The 27,397-nt window shown below is 44.2% G+C and overlaps 1 protein-coding gene across 6 annotated transcripts in view; it reads right to left on the bottom strand.

The window, feature by feature from the left end:
- Positions 1-14,809: 14,809 nt before the first annotated feature.
- The window catches only part of LRRC8D (leucine rich repeat containing 8 VRAC subunit D), a 53,423-nt gene continuing 40,835 nt past the window's right edge, over positions 14,810-27,397 (bottom strand). For all 6 annotated transcript variants that reach the window (XM_040610253.1, XM_040610256.1, XM_040610255.1 and 3 more), the window contains one exon: positions 14,810-19,640. In XM_040610253.1, coding sequence (XP_040466187.1) covers positions 17,068-19,638 — 2,571 coding nt within the window. In that variant the 5' untranslated portion in view covers positions 19,639-19,640 and the 3' untranslated portion in view covers positions 14,810-17,067. The remainder of the gene's footprint in view (positions 19,641-27,397) is intronic.

Raw genomic sequence — 27,397 nt, forward strand, 5'->3', positions numbered from 1 at the left:
GCAGGAAAGTGCTGCTGGAGGTGTGTAGGACTCTGGCTGGGCTGTTTGCCCTATAGCCTCCACACTGGAAGAGTCAGAGCTGCGTGGGTGCCCTAAACAAAGAAGGAACAGGATTTGTCATTGCTCATTGCCCTTTCACTGTCAGTCATGCCACGGATGTCCTGGAGCACTTCTTTCAGTTGCCTATTACGTGTCTATTTGCCCCAATGTTAGAGATGTCTGTGCCATACTCCCTGCCTAACCTTCCCTGTCCTTCCAAAAAAAAAAAAAAAACAAACAAACCCACAAAACCCCCCAGATAATTAACACAAACATACATATTAATTGGCAATGCTTTTCAACTTTTCTGTGTAGGTACTTATGTATTAGAAAGGGCACAAACCCAGCTTCCTTACAAGAAACTTCGCATTTAAGTAGATTTAAAATGCATATGCCATCTCTCTCATACACACAGTAGCTGAAATAACAGTGTACCCTTCACAGCAAGGGTCTATTCACACCGTTTTTCTAGAAAGTTTGGCTAGTACATTTACATTCAAAACAGTTTTTAGATAGAAGTAGCATGTATGAGAAACTGTGAGGTTCCAAGATAAAAAATGTGACGATAAATAATACTTGCAGCACACAGCAGCAGTCAGACAACTTATCTCAGAGTATAAAGGTGTGTTCAATTCCCTTTAAAATAAGTCACCATTAACTAGGATAGTGTTACTGTGAAGACAAGAATGCTAAACAAGAGAGATGTGAAAAAGCATGAAATCTTGTAGGGTGATTTTTTTCATACAGTTCAAGTGGCTGAGGACTTCTGAGGCCAAAGTTCTTGGCTTCTAGTCCTCCTTGTGACTGTGGCTTGTATAGACAAATCCATGGGCTTGCTACAGAAAGACGAAGAGAGGCCTGAAGAGGAGAGCCCCAGATGAGAAGGCACTACTCCAAGCAGTTCCCCATAAAGGGGGCTCTTCAGAAACTGGAAACTCACCCCTGCCGTAGGAGCCGAAGGAAATGCGTGGCAGGCTGCTGTGTCCGCTCTGACGTCTGAGCTTCTTTCTCTGCACAGTTAGTGGGACGTGGTAACATATTTGTTACAGCTTTTGTAGGGAAGCGGGTAGAAGGCGGCATGTCTCGCTTTCTTCCGTGCTGCAGTAAGCTCAGAAGAGTTTACGATGTGGGCTTCCTGCAGGAACTTTTCACAGAGGTAGGAGGCTGCCCGTGCACCCTCAAAACTGCTGTGAGTTCATTCAAGAATTTAAAAATAAGTTTAAAAAAAAAGGAAGGAGGGGAGGTTGAGGGTATCTTTATTTGAACTTGCAGGCCACTTTCCAAGCCTTTGCTCTTGGGCTTTGTTCTTGAACTTTTCATCATGACTCTGAACAACAGTTTTTCTCATTTTTATGGTTACTTGAAGCTCAGGTTTCCATGCTTTCAAGTCAGACGTCAGACATGTACAGCAAACACTAACTGTTACAAGATTTGTGATAGAATCACCAGAATGTCAGTATATGGTTTGATGTGCATTTCAGACATTTTTTCCTGTGTTTCCAAATTAGCTCATGCCAGGAACAATTTCCACGTGGCCCAATACATCCTGCCATGAATGTGCTCAGCACTTTTTTCCTTAAATTGTATTATGTTGGTGCGTACTACCAAAGGAGCTGGTCTGCAGAAGGTATTTCCCCATAGTGCAGGAAGGGAAAATTGCCATCTGATTTTGCTGGATTTATGATATAGTGTGTACACTGTGGTACAGAGTCAAACTTTCACATAACGGTTTACTTTCAAGTTTTCGACATTTTATAGGGGAATCACTACATAGTTTCATGAAAACACGGACTGTACACAGAATCCTTTAAAACGTGTAAGAGAAGAAAATAGCTACAGCCTCTTTCTCAGACTGCATGTGTGCTGCTTCCCATGCGCTTCAAGGATGACAGAAATTTCAGCAAACACTTTACCAACGAAGGCTCAAAAAACCTGCATGTGCTGCACATGTTTCTGAATCGAGTTTGGGCATGTAGTGTGCGTTTAGTACAATCTGAAAATTTAATGCTTAAAGTAATGCTCCTCTGTGCTTTCCATTTGTTGTGCTTTGAATTAATCTGCGCTAAGGAGCCTCACACATTCAAACACTCTGGTTTCTGTGAAACGTCTGATGGTTACACACTGTTAGCTCAATAATAGTGCTGTTGAACCCACTTTGGAGCCTTGGTCCAGAGACAGGGGGTAGGTTTATTCACTGCAAAAGGTGGGTGCTGTGCCACCCACCCCACCCCACCTTCCCATGCGTGTCAGCAGCCAGGGCAGCAGTTCCCAGGGTGTCAGGGAGATGAGGGGCTTGGCACTGATGAAGGTCTTACATCTCCTCAGCTTTGCCCTGGCAAGCATTACTCCAAGGTCTGAAAAAAGACCTCTGCACTGGTAACTCTGCCTGCTCTGCTCCACAGCGCAGCTCTGCCTCTCCAGGAGACAGCTGCTCCTGCTGAGCCCAAAGCAGCTCGTCCAGAAAGCAGTAGAAAGTATCTGCTCAGTATCAGCTTTTGCTTCCTCCTCCTCTTCCATTGCACTTGTTACTTTGGGTCTCAAGTCCTGGCGTGAATGTTGAGATGCTCTCCGCAGCCTGAGCGCATTCATCAGCGTGAGGATTGCAGTGTCTGTCAACATTTCCTCCATGATACTCGAGAGCACTTTGAAACCAGTGCTGGCTGCCTCTCAAAAATCCCAGTGAAACGTCGATTTCACTCAGCTCCATGCTCATATACCTTCTGGGCATGCAGTTCCAGCTAGCCTCATCGTCTGTGGTCCCAACCCAGGAGCACTTTAATGCAGATAACCTCATCTAACCACAGTTATAGATCTTGATACAGATGCACAACACGGGTTTTCTGCACAGGTGCACAACCCCTCCCTTTTGAGGGCTTTTAAAAATCTGATCCTTTCAGTCAGTTCATGTGCAGCCACACAAACAGCTGAATGAGCTGTCCTGAAAGGACCTTCTGAGGAAGCACAGAAGTGAACATCGGAGGGTGATGGGGGCTTCAAAGGCAGCTTTTCTCACCTGTTTTTGCTACCAAGGGAGATGTAACCTCATCTCCAACCAAGTTAATGGATTCACCCCCTTCACTGCTAAGACTCCCCTGCACACAGCCCAGAAGTGTCTTAGGTAGCTATGGGAGGGAGCTGTGTAGATTTGTATCTTTCTTTTCTAAGTCGCCTATGTTAAGCATTCTGGGACAGGAAGGCCAAATCAGGATTCAAACAAAAAAGAAATGCATACATTCCCCCTTCCTGTGGACATTTACCACCCAGTCCATTCACCTCCAGCCATAGGCACTGGTGAACTGGCTTTGTTATGGGCTCTGACCCAGATCTTCCCTGTGGCTGAGACACATCTGTTTTCCTTTTTCTCTCTCCTTTCCCAGTTATGGCTCCAGCAGCTACAGGCGAGCTAGCAGAGAGCTAGTGTGAGGGATATGTGCTTATGTATTTTTCCATGAGAAGCAAAAATCAAATGCAAACATACACATCTAGCATAATGTTAGGCCCAGATACCCCAGGACAGCTCCAGAGCTCCAGGATTAGCTCCACGAAGCAATGGGTCTGCCTTGGCTCCTGCCACATTCCTGCGTGCAAAATACTGGGATTTGGAAATGGATACACCATGGGTAAAGCCTGACACTGGCCCCAAGCACTCTGGTTGCCCAGCTCTTGCCCCCGTGCAAAGGGTAGCTCCAGCTCCGTGTGGCTTAGAGACCGCATGTTAGACAGCTGCCCCTGGAACTGATGTGAGCTAGACTGGCTCTAGCCTCCTCCTCGTGCTATGTATAAGGAATTTTTCCTGCATGGTGCTTGTTCAGTGGAATTAGGATGCAGAGCCAAAGATTGCTCCATAAGCACCTCAGAAAAGCATGATTCATCAGATGGCATTTGCAAGGGGCCATCCCAGTGCCTGTCCCCTGGAAAACCCCTGGCTACAGCAGCAAAACTCTGTGGTGACACTTGTGCTGGTGGGGGTCCCAGTCAGGTGGGCGTTCCTAGCAGACACTCATACTGTCTTTTCAGTATATGACCGCAATTTTAATTTGCTCATCTAAACCAGGCTTTCAGTACTTCAGAAAAAAACCCACCCTGTTTCCATATTATTTTTGGAAGCTTATATAATTTTTCCACTTTCTCCTTTCCTTTGGGCAATGCGTCCCCTTTGCATAATTTCATTAAGATGTATAAACTTTCCAAGATACATACCAAGGGAAGGAGAGCAAAAGCAGCAAACACAGAAAAAACACTGAAATACCACCTTCCATCCAAGTTACACCAAAAAATTGCAAAATTCCTTGGCACCAGAAGCACGGGGAATCAGAGCCACCTACTAGCAAGTGAAGGTGGGGTTCCTGTGTGCACAGGCAGGGCCGTGCCAACAACATTAGGAAGCGTATTTTTACAGACACTTAAAGTAGAGAGTCTCAACACTCCTTGTTGACATCTGTGCCACTGCTAGTCAGACCAGCCAAATTAAAGGCAGCACTGGAACATCACCATGTGCTGTGATTATACCCTCCCTTGGCATACACGTTTACCACAAGTGAAAAGGTCAGGGATCCCCATGTATTCATTTAAAACATAGAAACGAGCCTGTTAAACGTGGGATAGGGTCACCTAGGATGTCAGCTGTAGGATGGGGAGTTTTGAGTCAGAACTTCATGTGGTCTCACATTACGTTCACCTGAGGATCCGAGTAAGAATAGAGAAAAAGAAAATTAAAGTTGTTTGTGAAGTCCTATAGCCCTGTCAGGCCCGATTCCTTCAGCAAATTAAAGAAATTTGTAAACTGACCACAACAGCAAAGGTAATGTCCCACCTGGCCAGGATCCATCCAGCCTAGCGAGGGCTGTGCCAGAGCAATTGTTTCTCCATGGACCATCACCATGTCCCTCCTCAAAGAGGAAGCTGTCCATTTAAAGCCACTTCCCAGATGCTCTAAGTAACAAGAAAAGCAAAGCTATATTTCAGCAGCCGTGGGTATGGATTTGTTGATTCTAGCTCTTGGATTAAATCGATACTCTCACCATCTAACTGATGCATAGGAAATGAAAATGAATTGATGGTCTTGGACCTTTTCCCAGCAGGCTAGTGTCTGCTTCTCAATGCCACCAGAACGAATATCACCAGCTGGCTCGCCTCTTGAGCCTTCAGCGAAACGCACAAAGCAGATACGAGGAGTGACCTGCCTTCTCAGTCTTACAGCTGCTCCCTGCCTAGTTCTGGATCCAGGCACCAGGGCAGGGCTGGCCACCAGGCGCTTGCTGCTGTTCCCCTGGCTGAACCAGATCGGCAAAGACAGGGAAAACATAAAGCTTGGAATTTTTTCAGCCACAAGCATGTTTTTTTGCCTGTTACTCATGTCCTTGTAAACATTTACCCCCCAATAGCATTTGAAGATCCACATTCTATACTGTATTTGCATTTGCTCTTGGCATGCCTTGGACAGTGAAAATCAACAAAGGCGGTTTCACTTGCAGGATTTTGAAGCTGTGTTTGCCCAGTACACAAACACCCCACACACACAGTTCTTCATTGCTAGAGAACTGCACCAAAGTAAAAATATCGCAGGTCCTTCTCCTGATCTTAAAGTTTGTAAAAGGGTATTCTTACAGAAGCTGAAGGGCTGGATTGTGCAACCCTTACAGCACTGAGCCCTGACTTGCACAACTAGCCCATTGAGAAGGTCTGGCACAGAAATGTACCCCACAGGTCTTTGGTTTTAATAAACCAGCAAATTAGTTAATGAAGGATGGCAGCATCTCCAGAACAGCTCAGCCCTGAATTTAGAGGGGGCTTTTTTCTGATGATTTTAGCATGAATGTACAGTAAAATCCTTTCAGGAAGAAAGTGGTCTCCAAATACTGATAGGGTGCTGTGGTAGAACAATTCCTGCAAACGAGTGGAAGTTTTGCACCAGATTTTATTAGGGAGGAAGGATTTAGCCAGATTTTTCACTGTTTCAAATTGGCAGCAAAAGAGAAGAAAAAGCGTTCACCCAAGTGATTCATTTCAGCAGCTCCAGGACAGCCTGTAGTTTCTTACAGGGAAATAACTGGGATTCAGAAACATATAAAAGACCCCTACAAATGCCATATGTCTTTTAATCCAAGAATGATGTTGTAGGCCACTGTCAGCCTGACTGTAACAAAGAAATTTCTGCCAGAAAAAATACCAAACTCAAAACCCAAACAAAATCCAAGCCACAGGGAAGAGAAAATAAAGACTGCAGAGATTGTTGTCAGACTTTTAGCAGGTTGAAATCGGAGCTGCCGTGCACAATGGCTCAAGTGTGCAGTTTTCAAAAGAGGCATCTGGAAAAAAACAAGCTTTGAATTGTTTTGGATGTGAAGCCAAAGGAATTAAGAATAAACATTTTGGGAACAGAAAAAAGTCCATTAAAAGGGATCAGGCAGAAACAGTTCACCTCCACCCCAGCTAGTGATCAAGCTCTGAGAAGCATCCTGGGTTTTTTGGAGGATGGTTTCACTGAAGCTCATTTAACCCTACCCTTTGCATGACAGAGCTTTGGATGCTGAGCGGTGGAGAGACACAACAGCACATTGAACTGCAGGATTTCTTTGCTTTTTGTGATGTGTTAGGACCAGTTCCAAACTCCTTGTAATCATCACATTAATCTCACAAGCTGTGCCTGACTTCCAAGTCTGCAACGTTAGAAACCGGAGATTTCCACCAGCCCAGCCTTTGACAGCCATTTAGCCACTGCCTTTGTGTGAGAACTCACAGAGAGCAACAAGAGCTGCGTCTCCAAATGTGGTGACTGCTCCAGGACAGAACAAGAGCCACCCTGCTCTGCTCAGGCTGGAAACATCTTTGCATTTAAAAGCCAGCTCCAAAATGCCTGGCTTGCTCTGTCAGCACACCCCCAGCAACCCTCAGCATGTTGGCGAGGTTATGGAGCCCCAACATAAGCAAAACCCAAGCACCACCTGCTCATTGCTTCCTCCCCGGGTGTCAGGCCAGGGGCATATGCTCGTCATTGGCACAAACCAGGGGGGACGGGGTGGGTGCCTGACAGTCCCTCGTCGCCCTGTTCAGGCAGCTGTGGGACTCAAGTACCCTCTGCCAGCAATGTCTGAAGCTCCTTCTTTGTCTCCTGTATGGCAGTCCACGCTGCAGCCAGCCTCTGAGGGCTGTACGAGCTCAGACCACACAGGAGCTAGCAAGCGACAGGGCACCTTGCCCAGGGCAGGAAGGAGAGGGGCCACTGCCAGCAAGGAGCCCCCAGAGCAGGGCACGGCGAGCAGCTGGGGCACACAGCGCGCTCTGGGCCTGCTTGTGTGACACAACCCAAGAAGTATTTATCAAAGGCTGTAGCTTGCATGGAGTAGTAATGCCTCTTCCCTTCAAGCAGATGGTGCCTCTGTGCCCAGACAACACTGCAGGCCAGTCTGGAAAAAGCAGAAGGGGGATGTGCTGTGGAGGATGGACAAAAGCCAGGCAGAGAAATTAGGTATTTTCTATCACAGAAAGTTATCCCAAGCAGCCTGTAATAAAGCTGTCATGATGGAGGAATCGAAGCCATGCCCGTGGCTGGCAGCCACGCTGCTGTGCTCTGGGGTTGGAGCAGATGCTGTAGTTGTGGTGCATCCCGAGGGGAGGAAGGAGGCTTGCACAGTGCACAGCGGCCATTTGCTCTCCACCGGGGCATTTCATCAGAGAGCCTCCGGTTCTGACAGCAGCCAGAGGAGGTGCTGCAGATAACACAGAAAAATCAGGGCAAAAGCCAGGGCCACGCCATGGCATAGGTGGTATTCCCTAATCCACGTATTCCCTAATTCTCCCCAGGGTACTCCCATGAACTTCCTCTGCATCCTTTTGAGACTACAAAATTCCAATATTCCTCCAATATTCCGTAGCGAGAAGTTTCACAGCTGCAAACCTCCAAAACAGCACCACACCAAAATACTTTTCTACTAAACCAAGTGTTTAGGTTTGTTTTTCTTTCCCAAGATGTGCAGTTCACAGCTGTTGATAGGAACAGAGCCAGCCCTGCAAGCAGCGGGGCTGCGGAGCCTTGGGGCTCAGGGCATTTGTACCCCAAGTCCTGCAAACCTGCCCAGCTCCGCAGCACATCGCAGCACGGGGAATCCCTCCCTGCCACACCTGCTCCGCTCTGCTCTCAATACACGCAAGAACAGTAGCTCACACCAAGGCGCGTTAGCTGTTAAGCACTGGAAGTGCCATGGCCAGCAGGACAACACGTGGAGAAGCAGCGGCTACACACCTATTTCCACATCCCATAGGACTGCCATAATATGTAGTGCCTAAGTCCAGTCTGCATCTGCCTGTTCATCCCTTAAGCTTCTTTGAACTTAAGTCTTGCACAGAGCTAATCACACTGCCAACGTTTTGCTAATAATAGCAGCAGCCCTTCAGGCTTTCAGGAGCACTGACTGCAGCCTAACAAAACTGCAGAGATGCTGGATCCCTGACGCCTCCTCCAAGCCAGCCCTTTCTCAGTCTGGTGAGGAAAGAGCAGCAGCAGATTGTAAAGCTATGACACTTATTTTGGGACCCTCTGACTCCCACCCAGGCTATTCAGCGGTGGTTCACATCCCGTCTGCTGTGGAGCTCTTCTGGAGGAGTCAGCAATTAGCAGCCCTGTAACGAATGTTAAAAGCATTTAATTAAACAAATACATTCAGAGTTAAACACGTTGCCAAGGCTGATCAATGCAAGCACAAAGATGAACAAAGCCCCACAGGCACTAGGACCTTGTCTACATGGGATGGTAACCTGGAATGCCTTCCTCTGAAAATGCACTTACCTGTCACTGTGGGTGCAATTCTTCTGTGGGGTAGCTCCTGCAGAGACACCCTGGCTGGGAGCGTACCTGCTCTGCTGGGGAAGAGGTGACCAAGCTCAGCTTGACTGCCTGGCGGCAGGGAGAAAGGCAGGTTTCAAACCATGGTGCTGTCTACATGATCATTTTGCAGTCTTTTAATTACTTCAGAGAAATTATTTAATTAAGGCCTCTTCTGTACAGTTCTAGTTCAAAATTGCAGCCTGCCAGCTTTGCTAGTCCTAAACTGAAAAAAGAACGGTCCCTGAGAGAGGACACGCCAAGGCTCCTTAGATGATGCCTGCGTGGACTCCTGGAGCTGACCCCTGTCCGGCAGAGAGGGCACCGGGTCGCTGTGGTTTCAGGCCACCAGCACCTGGGGAAATCACCCATGCTCTGTGCAAAGGCTGAAATTTGCGGTGAGAGGGACATGTGCTCAGCCATAAATAGCTGTGAAGGACTGAGGAGCTTTCCCAAGTACCGTGTGTGATTTGTTCATCCACACTAGTGCTGGCTCACAGGGACAGCGCCACCTCACACAGGCTCCACATGCTCAATTTAAAAGCTAATTTACTAGTTAAGCAAATTATACGTAATACTAAGATTTTAGTATAAAGGCAGCTAGAAACAAATCTCATTCTCTGGGGTCAGATCATGCTAGCGTTTTCTTAGGTCTCAAATACGCATAAACATCGATACTGACAGCAATCAGTTTACAACCCAGCTGGCCTTTGCCTTTTGTTAAGCACGTGTCCCAGTTTTAATAGGTTAAAACTCGAGGCACCTGTCTGGTTTCCAGCTCTGTTGTGCATTACAGCGCTACAGACCAGGGCATATACCCAGAGTCTCCACTTGCCCAGCTTTTCACATCCATCGGACACCCTCGCAGCTGCACTGCAGCCACAGTGTGGGAAGCCCACGACAAAACTCATAAGGAAGAGCCCAGAGGGCTTGAGACCAGCCACCACCTTCAGATACATCCCCTGGGCCTGGAGAAGCCAAACAGCAAAGGACAGCAGCAGTCACCTGCCCCTGGGCAGGGTCACCCTGAGGCTGCGTGACACCCCGACGCTCTTCCCTGCTCAGCCATAAGACCAAAGTCACCTTGTAAAACTGCCTCTGAATTCCCTTCCTGCGGAGCGCTGCCTGCTCAGGAGGGGCAGGCTGGAGGGTTGGACAACCCGGGCAGGCAGCGTGACACTGCTGCTCCTGGGGGGTCCTGTTCTGGCTGCGTGCCCCCAGGGTCAGCGGCCCTACGCTGGGGGAGGCCTCAGCCCGCGTCCCGTTACAGACACCGCTAATTTTACCAAACCCAATAAACTGAGAGGACTCAGGAGAGAGCAGCGGGAGTTACAAAACACACATGCAAACAACCCCTGAAGAAAGGCTGAAGCAAGGGGTTTAACCTGGGGCAGAGAAAAAACCTCCAAGGGGTGACTCACTGCAGAGGGGGCTGTCAGGTGCTCTCTGCATCCTTTACAAACAGGGTAAGAAACATGCAACCACATTTCCAACAAAGATAGGGGAGGCTGTTAGGACACACAAAACGGCAGAAGCCATGGGGATGCCTATAGAAATGGCAACTTAAGGGCGTTAGGGAAACCCTTTCCTCAGAAGAGTGCAGGAAAAGTGAGGTTCCCCCAGGCTGTGTGAGACCTGGAGGAGGACGGGACCCCACCAGGCCCAGCATCACCCACTCCGTAGCGCTTCCGTGCAGCAGCCCTGCAGTGGGAGGCTGGCAGCTGGGAGGGAGCTTCAGCAGCGCTCTGCCCCGCTCGGGAGTCACCGGCCAGTTGGAGGAGGGAGCACCCCTTCGGGAGGAGAAGCTGCAGCTCCAAGATTAGACTCTGGCCCCTGATAGCGCCAGGGGTCTCCCTGCAGACCCCCCTGCAGACCCCTGCCAGCTGGCAGCCAGGGCAGGGGAGCAGCCTGCTACAGCCGTGCCAGGACAAGCATTAACAGTTCTGCAGGGACAAGCTTATCACAGACACTTGAACGGCAGCAGAAGGGGAAGGACAGCACACAAGCAGCAGCCACACAGGTGTCCTAAGGTCCTGTCTGACAGGGGGGGACAGAAGTAAAGAAAGAGGTAAAGAAAGAAAGAAAAGGCAGAGAGCCATAGGGTGCTCTGAGGGTTTCAGCTTGGCTCTAGGGACGAGCCTCTGTAACTTGTGCTCCAGATTTTACAGTCTTTCAAAAACTGCTGAAATTACAAGATGGGGGTGGGCGCTCTACCTCCTCTCAGGGCTATTTATACACCCCGCCCCCCTTTTTTTTCCCCTCCTTATTCTGCATTTCCTGCCATTATCACGACCCCCATCTTTCAGACACGACACTTGGCAATAGGTTGCATTCAACAGCATTCCTTCTGTTTTGTAGCTAAGGACACAATCTCATGCAGCATCATCACCCAGGAGGGGTGAGAGAAATCCCGCTGCCCCAGCAGAGGGGAGCCTCCAGTGGTGGCACCCATGCCCTCTCCCACCCCAGCTCTGCCAGGGCAGCTCCAGCAATACCCTCTGGGGCAAACCAGCAAACATTGGCTCCAGAGACATTGCAGGACAGTGCTAGGGGAAAGGTCTTAAAATCTACTTTTACAAACCACCTGAAGCAGCAAAACAACCCAGAACCGGTTAGCAGAACAGCAATGTGTTCGCGCATTTATTCCTAATGGTCTATGCAACCCAGTCCCAAATCAAGATTTTGTTGTTTATGGGCACAACATGTTCATTTTATGGGAACAGACCTGCTCTGTGCTGAAAGACTTCCTGCAAGCGACTGTGGTGTTAATTTAGATGATGGCATTCTTCCCAAACAGTCATTATTAAACCAATAACCCTACGTTACCTCCAGCATCAAGGGGCAATGTGCTGTTGAGGCAAGACAGAACAAAGGTCCTGGTGGTAATAATTGCAAAAGGGCTTAGGGGCTGTTCTTTTCAGGGAAGGGAGAGAGATGCAGCCTGGCCAAAATCCAGTGCATGTGGTTTTAAAGATTCTCACTTGAGTTGTATTGTGTTGATGTGCAGCATTGAAGAACTGCCACTTCTTCACCCATGCCTGGCTGAGTTACAGCAACTATTTTCAGCATCTGCCAGAAATGACATCTCTCATGACTTTTATCGTGGAATGGGTACATGTTTGTAATCAGCTTGGAAAATCTGTTTCTGAGCTTAGTTCTAAAGCTTCATCTTTGCTACAGAAACAACTGTACTCAGTAACACAGCTTTCCCTCCTTTTGGCAGCATGGGGAATGATTTGCTGTCCTGGGAAACTGGTCATGGCATAAGCCCACAGGGTTTTGCAATGTCAATGTTTGATGCCTTTGGTTTAAGTGCTGAACACACTGTACAAGCACAAGTGGACAGCCTGAACTGGGAGCTCTTCTGTTGTGCTAAAATTGCCAGTCATTTGGGGAACACTGTAAACTAATCAGTAGTTTGTGCAGCAATTTTATCAATTCACAGTGGGAGGCAAGGGGTTAATGCCAAGGTTAGAAACACTACACAATTTGTCTCAGATCTGTCAATTATGGTAATCTTAAGGATCACCTTACATGTGCCCACAACAAACTTGCCTGAGAAACCTTTTACTTAAATGCCTTCACAAAATGTCTTTCCAAACAAACAGACCACCCAGGCTTTGCTGGGTTTTCTAAGGGCAAGGATGCCAACCAGCAGCCCAAGACGAGGCAGACCAGCCATAAACGCACTGCACCGTGGTTGCGGATGGCCTTGCCATCACTGGCGAATGCAACTTTCTGCACCATATCTGAAACCAAACTGATGCTAGCTGTCCCTCAGAGTTCTTCTCGAAGGAACCCCAAACTTCAGTCCTCCCAAGCTGCTTGGGACACAATACATCCACGAGGAAGTCTCTCAGTCTGTACGTCCGTCTACAAGCAAATAGATTAATACATTTCTAATAATTTGGTTTGGCCTAAATGGAACGTCAGCAGTTGCTGTCTGGCTAAGGTACTAGCTGTGTTTCTTCAATGGGAAAGATGATTAATGAAACAACTTGCCTAGAGAGGCTGGAATCTCCATCGGTGTCGAACCTGTTCCTACATCTTGCCAAATACCTGCCAGGAATGCGTTAGAGAGCCTTATTTCTGCACGAGGCAGGGTGGCACGTGTAAACACATCTTGAGATAACTTCTAGCCATTCTTACGATAGTTTGTTGTGTAAATCAAATTGTTCTGGGATCACACATTATAAACGTGTTGACAGGGCTCTGCCATGCAGCTAACGACAAGACTGTCTGTGCCTCTTGATTCTTTCTATATGACCTCATTTCTACCAGACCTGTGTTTTTCACAATTATTCATGCATTTTACCTCCACTAAAGAATCTCCAGTTTATATATACAGGAAATGTAAATCTTTTTAATAACCTTTTCCCCAGGTGAAGAGAAGGCTGCACCAAAACCAAAAGCAGGTCTCAAGGCATGGGTTTAGCCTCCCTCCTTGCTTTGGACTGAAGAGCGGTGCTGTACTCCATGTTATCTTCAAGGTCAGTTGTTGCACAGGCAATAATCGCATCAGAGTGGGCAACAGCAGCCCAGAAAGCTATCCTCAGCCCACTGCCACCTGTGCCCTATGGCTCTGCCATCAATGCTGGGATGCCTCAGCAAATTCAAGGCTTTTGTTCCCATCTTTAAGCACCCTCGTGGGTTTACATCCCACAGACCCGATAGAAGCCTTATTTCATGTTAACAACAAGCTGGAGAAGTATTACACTCAGGACTGTCAGGTTCCCTGCATGGCTCCCTGTCTTGAGAACCAGTAAGTCTGAAAGCCAAAATCTGCTCCTGCAAGGAATCAGAATGACTGTTAACAGCAGCTGTAGGAGCACCTCATTTGTTTAACTTGACTTTAAGGAATCACAGTCTAGCCCACTGCCTTCACATAACAGTACACCACTAATTTCTGTATGCATCCATGGAAACACAATATACAGAACAGCTATTTCTGTAAGATTTTTATTAAAAATAGAGGAGTCCACAAAGTGGAACCCCCATAATTAGACATGACTTACAGTGTCTGGCCTTCCCCTTTTGCTACCACAGAGGGCAGCTCAGGACAGCAAAACCATTTATTTAGCAGCAAAGAGCCTTTTATGAGTGTCAGCATCCTTCCTTACACCAAAAGGCCCAATGCCTGCTCAGGACAGCCAGAGCTCTGCCTGCATCACAGGAGCATCTTCCAAAAAGGACAATTTACTGGAAAACTAAAGGATCTTCACAGAAATGCATTAGAGTGGCAGGGGCAAACAGAATGGGCAATTTCCTACTTCCTCTCATTTGAATCAACACAGTAATTTTTCTTTCAGAGCCATGCATATATTCTGCAAAACACCATTAACAAAATAAAACAGTGGTAGGTCATTTAGATTATGTGTATGAAAGAAAGAAAAAAAAAAACTATCCTGAAGTATTATATTCCAGTCAGAAACCATACCCACAGGATTATCAGGAGCAGCAACTCATACCTCCTCCTTCTTAGGTTAAAGGCACCACAGAACAAGTTCAGCATAAGATACTTGAAATCAGAGATTTTACTATGCAAACATTTTTCCCCCATTAAAAAAATAGATTTGAGGAAGATATAAACATATTTATTAAATCAAATAGAAATGCAAAATATATTTCACATGCCTTACATGGAAAAGAGATGAACTTCCAAGACTTTAAAGCAAGACTGTGTCAGTTGACACGCAGGAAATAGGAACATTACAGTCACAAAGAGAGGAAGGACTGGGGTGAGGCGACATGGGGATGGTGGGCAGTTCCTCTCCACTCCGAGAAAGGTCTCCTAAAACCCAAGAATGGAATGGAGTTTATGCTGAGCAAGCATCACAAGCCTGAAATTAACTTTAACATATACTTATTTTGGAGGAAGTTGTCTAAAGAAGTACAATTGGCTAATAACTAGTCGAAACAGTGGTCTAAATTATGTACACCATACTCATATGAAGTGGACATGGGTTTATTTTTTTGAACATCAGTAGGGACAGTAGGAGCATTGGCAACACCAAAAAAAACCCAAACAAACCAACTTTTAAAAGCTGGATCAATCCACAGCCGCATTCTGTGCGGCTCCTCTATTAAAATAAGAAAAAAAAAAAGATGAAAAATAGCACTATTTTTCTAAATATTTTAATTACTTTGTCATCCTCCGACTCTTCGTCCCTCCTACGCACAGTATCTTGGAAGCTGAAATGACACTCAACAGCAAATACAAAGCATACACCAATAGTATATTCCACAGTTTTTCTAAAGAGTCAATAGTCCAGCAATTTTAAAGTGATCTATGTGCAAAAATAAACACATGAGTTTCTTAAAAAAAATCACCTACTGCAGCCTTAACTTCTACTTCAAAAAAAAATCAGAGGATTAGCATTAAATTTCCCAGCGGAGGACAGATCAGTAACTGCAAGTATTCCGCCAAACCTGTGACTTGGTGTTGCAGAACTGTCAACATCGCAAGTTTACTGCCTGCTGGCAAGTGGAAAAACAGACTATCCCCAAAAAAGAAGTGGGAAAATGACTATTCATAAACTGGTCTTCTGACATACATAAGCATATCGTGCAGGTACGTACTCAGAGACCGCTACCCGCAGCGGAGAACAGTCCTCCCAGCATGACCAACAGTAAATGATTAACAATAAAATGTGCAAGATTTGTAAGAGCAGTATTTGAAATGTTCCTGACTGCTCAATGCCCCTAGGCCTAAACTATCCCCTCATTAATAGTGGTGGAAGTCAGGGCAGCTCTGGTGAAGTTACAGTAGAAATTGCTGTGCATGAGGATTTCTGTGTGAGAAGAACAGTCCCTCGAACTACAGACTAGTTCAGTCCTGACCGCACTACAATAGGGAATTGTGTTTAATCCATGAGTAACCATGTAATCATCTCCCAGCATAGTACTTCTTTTCTGCACACATGGAATGTAAATGGCCAAGATTTACAACTGATGATTATGCAGATTTAACGGATTATATGTCTTTAATGGTTCTAGCAATGCAAACTCAGTTAAAAAAACAAAACAAAAACACCAAAAAAACACCCCTCAAAAGAATCCCACGCTCACTGCTGTCTGCTTTCTTCTTTATTTGATGACTTATGTGGCACACAGGGTTTTCTAACAGTGTTCAAAAACACCGAATTACTTGGGCTGGGGCGAAGGGTGGTCCTGTGGTTAAAGTCCAGGTGTGGAAGACACACCACAGTAAGTGATAAAGCTAAATCACATTTGGGTAAATTGTTAACTCTTATGTCTCTGTCTTTAATCTAATAAACAGAACAGACACCTCAGTTTCTAAGCAAGGGCTGAGAAACAAAACAATCACCAACTCATAAAAAGCCTTGATTTTTCCAGCTGAAAACTCAGAAGAGGAGCAAAATACGAGCAGTAAAGTCACTTGGTGTTTAATGGCCTTTGAAGTCACCTTGCGAAACAGTTCAAATATCAAAACTATCCCCAACTTGAAAGCCAAGTGGCAGTATTCTCCCTTTTACCACCCACTGCTGCGTGGGACAGAGGAGCCTTATGGAAGCTGCGGGGGAGACCAGCTGCAGGAACACGACCAGTCTCTGCCAGCATGAAGGAGCAGCACACTGGACCACAGAAGAGATCTCACCCAATAACATGAGGCCTTGAGGATGAAGAATGAAGGCAAACACGCCTGGCCCGATGCAAACCACATACCTTAATGCACGAAAATGGTGGTTCTGGTGCAGTTCAAAGCACAGCCAAACTGGTTTCATTTGCCAAGGATGGCTAACACTAACCACGCACATCAACATGTGTTTCAAGTGCTGTTAGAACCATACCGTATACATTTATCCTTGTTTTTCACCCCCCATAATGCACTAAAGTAAATCCAGACCTTAAGGAATAACTTGCATAGTAAGAAAAGGTCATCAATTTAATCATTTACTTTAAGCAGGCAAGCAAATTTGTAAACATTCAAAAGCGGCAGCATCCAAGTTACAAACAATTTAAGAAAAAAAGAATTGAGATTATTAAGGTTCTTTATCATCTCAAAAATTTTGGAAATAATATTTTAAAACACTGCAAACATTGAACACTCTGTTACATCTCTTCTAATCCTGCTAGTAGTCCTGCCTTCCAAGGAATTCTCCTTTCTAAAATGCATGGTCTCACAACTGCCATATTTTTTAGCGTTTGCCGTTTGGAAATCAGCTACCGGTGCATTTCACCTCAGCCTAAATCCCGTTAGCAAAGGGAATGCTTGTGTCTTGATTCAACACCTCTTTAACTTCCGAGGGCAAAGCGTCAAAGAGGTGATCTTCCACCACGAGCCCGCTTTTCCTGAGAAGCTGACACTGCCCCAGCGTGGCTGGCAGACGGTCCAAGCAGTTTCCCTTCAGTTCCAGGTGAGTCAGCTGCAACAGTTGACTAACTTTATCTGGGATTGAGGTAATACAGTTTTGTCCCAGACTCAAAGTCCTCAATTTAACACATTTAAACAACTGTTTTGGCAAAACGTCGACTTTGTTTCCTGTGATGTGAAAATGCTGCAGATTTTGAAGCAAACCTATTTCCACTGGAATCAATGCGATTGAGTTATAGCTTACATCTAAACACCTAAGTTTCTGTAAACTGAACACTGCGGCTGGTAAGGATTCGAGTTTGTTATTGGAAAGATAAAGAGACTCCAAATTCTTTATGTAGGTAATGGAGGGAGGAATGTTGACTATTTTATTGTGCCACAGCTTTAAACAAGTCAATCTTTTTAAGTGCTGGAAACTGATGATTTCTTCAATTGTGCGTATGCTATTTGACTTTAAATCCAGTTCCTGTAAGTTAGAGAGGCTGAAGATGGCGTGGGGAATTCTCTCCAGTTCACAGTTCTGCAGTTCCAATTCCGCAACATTAGTCATTTTCTTAAGGCTATTGAGTACCACAAGCTTAGTGCCATCATTATGAATGACTAGTTTTGTCAGATGTGGTGCCACATCTGTGATGTTAGGGGGAATTTTGGTCAAATTGCTCTTCACGTGGAGAATTTTAAGGTGTCTCAACTCTCTGAGAGATTCAAGCCCTATCATTTTATTGTTTTCAGAGTTCAAGTTGCCTATCAAGTACAATTCACGGAGGTTTTTGAGCAAATACACCCACGCAGGAATTTCTGCAACATCTGTGAATTTCACATGAAGGCATCTCAAGTGGTCCCGGAGGAAGCTGAAGGCAGTCTGCTCGACCTTTGCAGGGCAGTGGCACAGATGAAGCTCCTGAAGATTTGTCATCTGGGAAATTTTCGCTGGGATTTTCGCTTCAGGAATCAGCTCCAGTTTCAACACATCCAGATCAGTCAGATCAAACACTGCATCGGGGACCCCCGACAACATGAAGAGATGCAACTCTTGCTTGTCCTGGGCATTGCGGGAAACATGTTGACGCAGCTTTTCAAAAGTCCATTCATGGTTTAAACTAATTTCCCGTAGTTTGTTCTCACTTACCTCTGACAAAAAGACACCAAATCGCTTAGAGTACAGCTGGTCGTACTGATCTACCATATGCAAGAGAAACGCAAAATCATTTTTGACATCAGGGATATCACTGAAACTACTCTCTTCTCTGACCTTTTCAAAGGAATATTCTTTTAAAGGTATTCGGAACAGCCAGAAAAGCGTATACAGGCAGATAAAACCATAGACACAAATGAGGGAAATGTAGCTGATAAGCAACTTCTTCAACATGTAAGCCATGTTGTGTGTACATTCAAACTGCGTGTAGCCAATCAGATGTTCCACTTTCGGGTTGCAGATGTGTTCAAAACTAATGGTGTTGACAAAGTTTGCAGTATAGCAGAGAATAAATATGAACTTGACGGTCTTGATGACGGTCTGGCCAACATAAAGCTTGTAAATCAGATCACTGTCCTCCACGTGAGCCCGGAACTTACGGACTTTCTCGAACAGCGCTTTGGCTTGTTCTCCGTCTTTCTTATCTAAAATAGTGACGCTGGGAACCTCGATCATCGGCTTGTCAGCTGAAAATTTGAAGCCAGACTTTGTTATCATGGGAGTGCTGGCACTTGGGCTTCCTTCATCACTGCTAGTGGAAACATACTTGGGCAGGGACTGGGCACCAGTTAACCTCTGTTTGTTCTCCTCAGAGTCCTCACATGCCGTTTCAGACAATGCTTTCGTAGTCCAAGGGGACTCAAAGCACTTCCCTAATATAGACACAAAATGCTCAATTTTTGAGCAAGTCTTGGGATACTTGAACCAAAAATTGCTACTGACTATTAAAATGATGGTATGGATGAGAACAAGATAGGGAAAATACTTGGAATACCAAGGAAGAGCCAAATGGTAGCACATCTGGTTAATAAATACGTATTGCTGAAAATCCAAATTTGTTTTACGACCTGAAGAATCTTTCTGCTCCTTCTTCAGCTCCTGGCCTGATTCCGTGGGTTGATACTGAGAAGAGGTAGCTCTGCTCAGAGGTATGTCAGGTGTTACAGTAGGGGCACTTCCAAAGGAAACCGTTCTCACTGACGCTGCTTCTCCTGGACCAGTAGATGTTTCAACAGTGGTAAAGTCAGCCTTCCCTGATGTGCTGGTTTGTGCTTTTGAATTTACAGTAGACTGCAAAACTGGCAAGCAGACCACCTGGTCTTTGGTCAGCTGCATGGTTCCAGCAAAAATGGCAACCATTAACATAACAACAGCTAGATAATCCATAAATACATCCCACCATGGTTTCAAGATACGGTAAGTTGGCTGGATGTCATTGAGTGATGCAACTTCTGCAAGGGTAAACATTCCTACAAGAGAACAAAGACAAAATCAGTGTTGACGACTGGTGAGCAGGTTATTTTACCATTTAATAACAATCACACCATAACTTACAGATCCTCAGAAGTTTCCAGTTCTCATTATGTTTTGTTGCCTGTCACACATTGTCCATCAATCCACTCAATGCTCTTTTTTCAAAGGATATGTACTGAAATGATGCATTACTTCAGCATCAGAACAGAATTCTCCTCACTTCAGGCCAGATGGTATTTATGTACCTTTGCCACCTCACAGTACAAGCACCAAGGCCTGCTTTGTGCAGCTGCAGCATCTGAAAGGTAAAGTGCTGTAGCTGATATGTATTATTAACATAAATAGCAGCAATTGATTACACTGCACAAAATTTGATTCTGTAAAAATGACAGCTTGAGTCTGAACACATGAAACCCAGGAGTAACATTATTTTGTAGTACCTTGCATTTAAATAAAATAGCATTTGTTCAGTGCTTTCCACCTTGCTCATGACTTGCACAGCACATTTTAGGCCCCCTGTTACACTATAAGCAAGGCCTCTCATTTCTTTTCATCTAATACAGTAACGGTCAATGTCTCCCACTCCTTGCTACCAAGCATCCAGATTGATTAGCTCCTTTCCCTGATGCATCACTGCACAAGTGAAAGTCTTGCAGTTGCTATGTGAATATCCAGCACAATTTTTTTAATGTGTTTGGATGTTTTACAGGGAGAAACAGTTTTCACCTATTCATTGGACCAAATGGTAGCGTATAAATTTTTTCCCCCAATTAATGAAGAAATAATCCTTCCTCAGAAAAATCCAACCCAACTAACCAACAGAAAACACCAACAACTTTTTTGACATAATGAGAGAAAAATATTTTTCAATTATCATCACAGCCTGGTGATTATAGGAAGCTGGTTAGTCCAGGCAGCACAGGAGCAGGCTGCAAGGCTTTCACTTTAATTTAAACATCTACACTGTGAGACAAAGTGGCAAACTGATGGAGTAAGAATCCAAACCTCTTTGCAGCTTTAAATAGCTTGCTTTGCTTTTTGTTTTGACAAAATCTAGAGGACTCAACTTATCAGCTTTTTAAAAAATAAGCTTCCTGTGCAAGCAGGATGTGGTAAGATCATCATTTTAACTGCTGAACTTGTGACCCAAATTTGCCATTTCTAAAGTAAAATATGCAGCTTGTGTGCACACATGGAGTGTGGAAGGAGACAGGATGTACGTTAACACACAGAGTCTGGCTCCCTTTGGTTGGGAGAAGAACAGCTTAGCAGAGCACAAGGAGATCAAAGTAGGCAGTATAAAGATGCATCAGGTTTATTATTTTTAACTTGTAGCATACCAGCTCCTACAGACCTGCACCTTACAGACCCTAAAGAACAGTGTCACAGGCAACGAATATACAACATGTTTGATTATTTCTAGCCTACATTTCTCTGAAGAGGATAACAGACATTTCTATATGCAGAACTCAAACATCAGCTACTGCCTGTGTGGTCAAAGGCATGCACTAGCCCCTCTCCTTCCCCGCAGCAGCACGCAGCTCCCATGATCTTGGCCCGCAGGAAAAGCCAGAGGTCATTGCCGTTGCAGAGCCCGGCACAGAGCTCATGATAAAAGCGTCTCCACCACAGGGAGGGATCCAGCCCCTGGCTTCCCATGCTCTCCTCCCAGGAGCTCTTCCCAGTATTGCATACCTAGCCTTGCATTTGGTGAAGACAGCCAGAGGACAGGTGTTTATCTCACTCTGCAGTTAGATAAACTCCCCTCATCTCAGTTGGTGCTGTTGGCACAGTTGCCAAAATGTAAAAGTTAAGGCTCAGTTCCTCAGGGAATAGGCAGAAGGAACTTCCAGTTCTCTCTTTATTTTCCAGGGAGCAAATGAATGTCAAAAACTCCTCCCTCGTCAGTAACACAGGTTGTCAGGCTCTTAACAGTTCTCCCAGCCCCAGCAGAGCCTCCTCGCAGCAGCATGGCTCCTGAGCCCTGCCCCACGCACCTTCACGGGGCTGCAGTTGCTACAGCAAGTGCTGAAGGACACAGACCAGTAACACCCCGCAGATATCAAAGCCTCACAGCGCTTTTCTTCAAGTTAGCTACGAACTCCCACTTTCTTTAATGTCTCCCGATGCTCGCCTAGACCGAGTCACAGCACTACTCCTTGCCCTGGAACTGCTACCTTTGACATTTAAATAACCACCTGTCCAAAAGAATAGCTTTAGTCATTTGTACTAATGTGAAAAGACAGATACAACAGGACCTTCCTCAGTCCAAAGGCACAACCGCCACCTGCCCAGGACAGAACAACAGCACAACAGCAGCAGTGTGGGGGGGTGGGGGGGTGGGTGGGTGTGTTTTTCCTGCATGGATTTTTTTTTTTTTTTCCTTCTCAGAAGCTGTTTGGAAGAGATGCTCTTATGGATCTCCAGGCTGTTTTCACTGTGGTCTCGCCCACCTTGGCAGCCACAAGAACTTCTCACCCACTAGGCTACTAATGCGATAGCTCAACAGGAGAGCACAGAGCCAAATGCTTAGCAAGGACAAGTCATACACGCTTACTACAGCCGTGCCTCTGCACACAGAGCCATGCAACGTGCAGAGAGAAGGTGGCAAGCGGGATGGGAAAGAGGAATGAGATGACTGCTGTAACGAACATAGGTAGCTGCTACTGCTTGTTCCTCTGGGGGTAGCCTTTCCCTCAACTTTGCACTACCTAATTATGTGGGAAGTTACTTCATTGCGGTTTGGGGCACAACCTGCAGAATTCCTTTCACAGAATGAAGGTGTTTTTTTTTGCTTCTGCCATGAGAACACGTGGATAAAGCACTGAAACTCCAGCGCTGCAGATGTGGCTGCTCTAAGCAACTGAAATAATGGAAAAGAAATGAGAGAACACAAAGTGGTTCCATCTAGATTTAGAAAGAACAGTAAAAAAAATGCTAAAGCTAAAAATCACCCCTACCAGACCTCTGTCTTGCACACACACAAAATTATTTCAAAAAAGGTTAGGAGACACAACAGAGCCCATATAATCCTCTTTGTGAGGCTGTAGGCAGCATGGTGTAACAGGAGCTTTACACTGAGAAGTACCACATTCAATGCTCTGAACATGCCTTTTCTTTCAAGTTACTGATACTCACAGAAAAGCTGCTGTTTTGGCAGAGATCAGCCGTTATAAAACACAAAAAGATCCTCTGTGGCGTTACTGTCTAACACTGTGTCTCATAAAAATGAGAAGCAGTCTTTTTTCTAGCTAGTAAAAATCAATTCCAGGAGCTGAATACAGGTTTCTGTCCTCACACGTCTGAAATATTTAAATGCTCCGAGTCTTAATCAACAAAATGAAAAACTATAAAACTACACACAGTATAAGGCACATTCTGACTGATAGGCTGCAAATAAATCTGTTATTTCCTCTCTTAAATCCATAATTACATGTATTGGCATTTGATTTCACTAAACTAATAACCACAGAAGTTAACTTCTATTTTATTTTTGCAGATGCTTAGAAATCCAGTCTCTACAGTATTGTAATGTTTTTGGGTTTTCTTTATTCCACAGTTAAATTGAAACTATTTAAGGCTTTTAAAACCTACTTTTAAAGCCTACTGTCCAGAATATTCCTTGGAGTAGGTAGATAGTATTTTCATCACTAATTTTAACCTTCCTTTAAGGGTGCCAGACTGGGGTTGGGGTTTCATGGTAAGCTGCAGTGATGACACGGTAGTAAGAAAAAGGAAAAAAAAAAGAAGAAAAAAAAAGAGAAAAAACAGAAAGAAAGAAAAAAATGTAAATGGCAGTCTGTGACTCGCTGCCATAGGTGGTCTCCCCTCAAGACCAGTACATGCTCTATGCACAACTCCAATGCAAAAAAAATCTATAAGCAGGGAGCTCAAACTGAAGAATAAAGTACTATGCATCTGGAAAGCCAAATCATCTTAATTTCTCATGGTGAAAACACACATCTTTTTTCCCCAGCCCTCTTCAAGGCTCACAAGACACCAAGTGGACCTTGAGGCTCAGCAGAACATGGGATTTTGGTACACCAAGATCTAGACCCAAACTAAAAAACTGGTTCTTGAAGGGAAATAATTTTTAATTCCAAATATGGAATTCCAGGACACAGTCTCCTTTTTAAAATAGCATATTTTAGTTTAGTTTTAATAAGCACAGGTTATAATTCAAGCCTATTGCCACACAATCTTTAGGGCTGCACAGCTACACAATATAAGGAAGATTTTTAATTCCAGCAAATAATCTTTTTTCCTCCCAAACCCTTTGACTCCAGTTCTGTAACCTGGATGATGCTCTAGGATAACATTAACCTCTCCCAGCTCCATCCATTATCTCCAGCTACCTACTGGGTGCATTATCTCTCCTGGGGGGTGGGGGTAGAATCTTTAAACTAAAGAAACACAACTGTTCCAAGCACAACTGTTTCTTGCTACCTTCTAAGATTTTAGGTGGAAAAACTTCTGAAAGCAGCATAGTACTACCTTTCTTTTCATTGCTTATGTGATATGGAGCTCTAGAACTGAAACCAGTTTATTTATTTTGCAGTTCCATAAGTTACAGTGAAAGCGGAATACAAAAATAAAAAATTGACAACGACAATATAGTTGCTCTAAGTTACAGGCCTATGTTAAATCAGCAAGGATAACAACTAATTTCATAAATCATATTTCTTCCCCAATTATGATCCTTTCATTAGTTTTAAAGAAAAGTTGTAACAGAAAGAACTCAGAATGTGATCAACCTGGTGAATTTTTCTGACATATTTCAGACTAAAAATGCTGAAATACAAAGTGGACGTATTTGGGTTATTTCATAAGAAACTGTTCTAGCTTAAATACAGAAGTTAGAGGAAAAGGAAGCAGCAGATTGGTATGTCACTAATGTTCATTTACATCCTACTTCTTCCTGTACTTACTAATAAAAACTTCATCTGTCTGCCCCTGTAATTCACTGGCCCTCCTGTTTTAAAAGCATATTTAAACTTAAAGCAAATCCAAAGTTAGAACAAACAAATAAAACCAGAACTGTAGCACATGAACCTCTCATTTTACTTTCAGGTTCCCAAGACTCCAAACAAGCCCATTTTGTTACAGGAAACAAAAAGATTCTTGAATTAGCCTTGTCACCGCAACTGGTCAAGAATTTCTTTTTTTTAAAAAAAAAAAACAGAACAAAAACCAACAAAATATTTCTAGTTGAAAAGAAAAAGTGCTACCATGAACAAAATCGTTTTCTCCCTTCCCACAGGAAATTAGGGAGAAGAAAAGTTTTCCCATAACTAAAAGGCTTTGCTAGCTTGCTTTTGATCAAATGACCATAGGTTTAAATTTATTTCCGCTGTATATTTTACTCTCTCTTTCCACCAGCCATTTCTACTTCCTTTGTTTTTCTACTTCTGCAGTATCCTATTAAAGCAATTAGAACTTAATGTGATAAGAATGGATTATGAGATTCCTTTTAGCCAAGGATGCTGCGAATATCAATTGTTCCACAGTCTGCAAAGACCAAAAAGATGGCACCAGCCTTTTTTTAATCCTTCCCCACAGAACCAAGTGTAAGAAGCCCCAAAGCCCTTGTAAAATAATGCATAAAGACATTCAGAAAAGAGCCTATGAATGAATTTATGCATGCCGAGCACACAGACACATTCATCACCTGCACTGGTTATTCAGTTTCTGATATTAAGAGAAATCTACAACAAACTGAAGAAGGTTGGAATCTAGTAATGGAGGGAAATTGTCCCCGCTACTGTAGCTGGGAATATTACAGCTATTCCTAGCCCGGTTTGCAGGTCCTGGCTAGGAACAGCTGGCTGAGGCACTGCCTCTGGATAGCTGCAGAGAAGCTGCAGCCCATTTGAAAAAGAGGAATTACCTCTGCTGCTTTATTCCACGGGGGATTAGTGTGCTTTGCTCTACCTGACCCAACTCAAGTTACAAAACCAGTTTTAGGTACAGCTGCGATTACAGCTTCTCTTCTCAAGCATCCTGCAAATCAAATCCCCAAATTCAGCTAAGCATGGATTTGTGTGTTGAGTGCCCCTATTGTCTGAAAAGCCCAGGAATCATTTAATGATCAAATACAACACTGTATTTCTATAGTGTTTCTCTACTGTATGAAATGCTTTGCTGCTTCTTCAGCGACAGAAGGAATTGCAGAACATTAACACCAGCACACAAGGACTACGCTGCAGCTTACAGCATTAGACACTTTCTGATCAGTGCTTTTGTCTTAGGAAGATCAGAAAGAGATTTAAGATAAGAACCTGCACAGAAAAAGATCTCCCTTATTTTCTTCCACCAAACTAGAATGACAAGAATTCACACTCACTATTTCTTCCCTAAACATCTGACATCAACCAAATCTACCAGTTTTAGATCAATCCGTAAGATCTGGGTTGGTTTATTTTTGTTTGGCTACCCCTTGACTGAACAAATTGTTATTTTGTTTGGCCTCTCTGATATTCCAGGCTAAGCAAACTTCTATGAGATGGGACATTTATCTGTATGATAAGACTTTCTTAAAATTAATTGCCTGTCACCCTGAAGGTAGTATTTCAGAGACAGCATACCACAAGGTGCTCTGTGGGTGTAATGGATGGTAACTACATAAGGAGAAAACAAAGAAAACAAAGCTGAAGGAGATTTCCTATAGAGAAAAACATCCCAACTAAGGAACAGGAGTTCCACAAAAGCTTTTAATTATAACTAAGTCTCACCATATAAATATATGTGGAAAATGGTGATGCTGTTATTTAATAACATACTTAACATGATTAAGGAGGATTAATTAGGACCACTCACAGACACATTATTTGAGAAACAGACAAACAAAAAAAACCTCACCAAAATCCCCACAACTAACCCATCTCCCCAATTCCCCAATCCCACTGCCCAAATTGCACAGCTAATTTTGAACTTTCCCTTAAAGGGAATATATAATCTCTGATATAGACTGTAAATAAATCCCCCACCAAGGAATCATCATCTTTATGAACAACATCAACCTGACAGTAACTCAGTAAATGAAGAATTATCAAAATCTGATTTCTCTCAGACTGCACACAGAAATATTAGGCTTCAGTAAACTGGAGACAAAAATAAGATTCTTGCTTTGTAACCAATGTCAAATCAGTACCCATTTAAAAAAATTAAATCTATATAAAACTTTTTTTTTTTTTAAACCTTCAAAAATTCTGTCCTTCTAAGCTGGGCTTTTTCAGGTTGTATAACACTCTAACCTACTTTTAGATGCTGCTATTTAAGTGTTTACACTGAATCTTCCTTGTTTACCAGCTCTTTGAAGGTCTAGTGCTATACACCACTCCTACACAGATGGTTTTGTAATCAATGTGATATTTAAAAAGCACTGTTAGTGGCTATAATTTCCATAACAATAAACTCTCAAATCATACCTCATTCTTGCCTTGCCGTAAATGACGGGAGGTCTGTTTAAGGATGACTTCTCCAAAACAGGAGCCCAGCGTTGTACTTCTGACTAGCTCCCCAAAGCAACCAAAGATTATTAACACAATTAACTCTGTGTTTGCTACACGTGAGTTCTGTGTCCACAGAGCACAAAGTGAGCAACTTCCCACCAGGACTGCAGTACACCTGAGAATGCTCTTACAAGAGGGCTGCTTTGACAAGAAGTACAAGCTTCGGGTTTTATTCATATTTATCCCCAGACCACAGAGCGCAGGGTAGGTGCCTAGTATCTTTCAGAATACAGCTTGTCAGT

This window comes from Falco naumanni, chromosome 11 (assembly GCF_017639655.2).
Source record: "Falco naumanni isolate bFalNau1 chromosome 11, bFalNau1.pat, whole genome shotgun sequence".
In the NCBI taxonomy this organism is placed as follows: Eukaryota; Metazoa; Chordata; class Aves; order Falconiformes; family Falconidae; genus Falco; species Falco naumanni.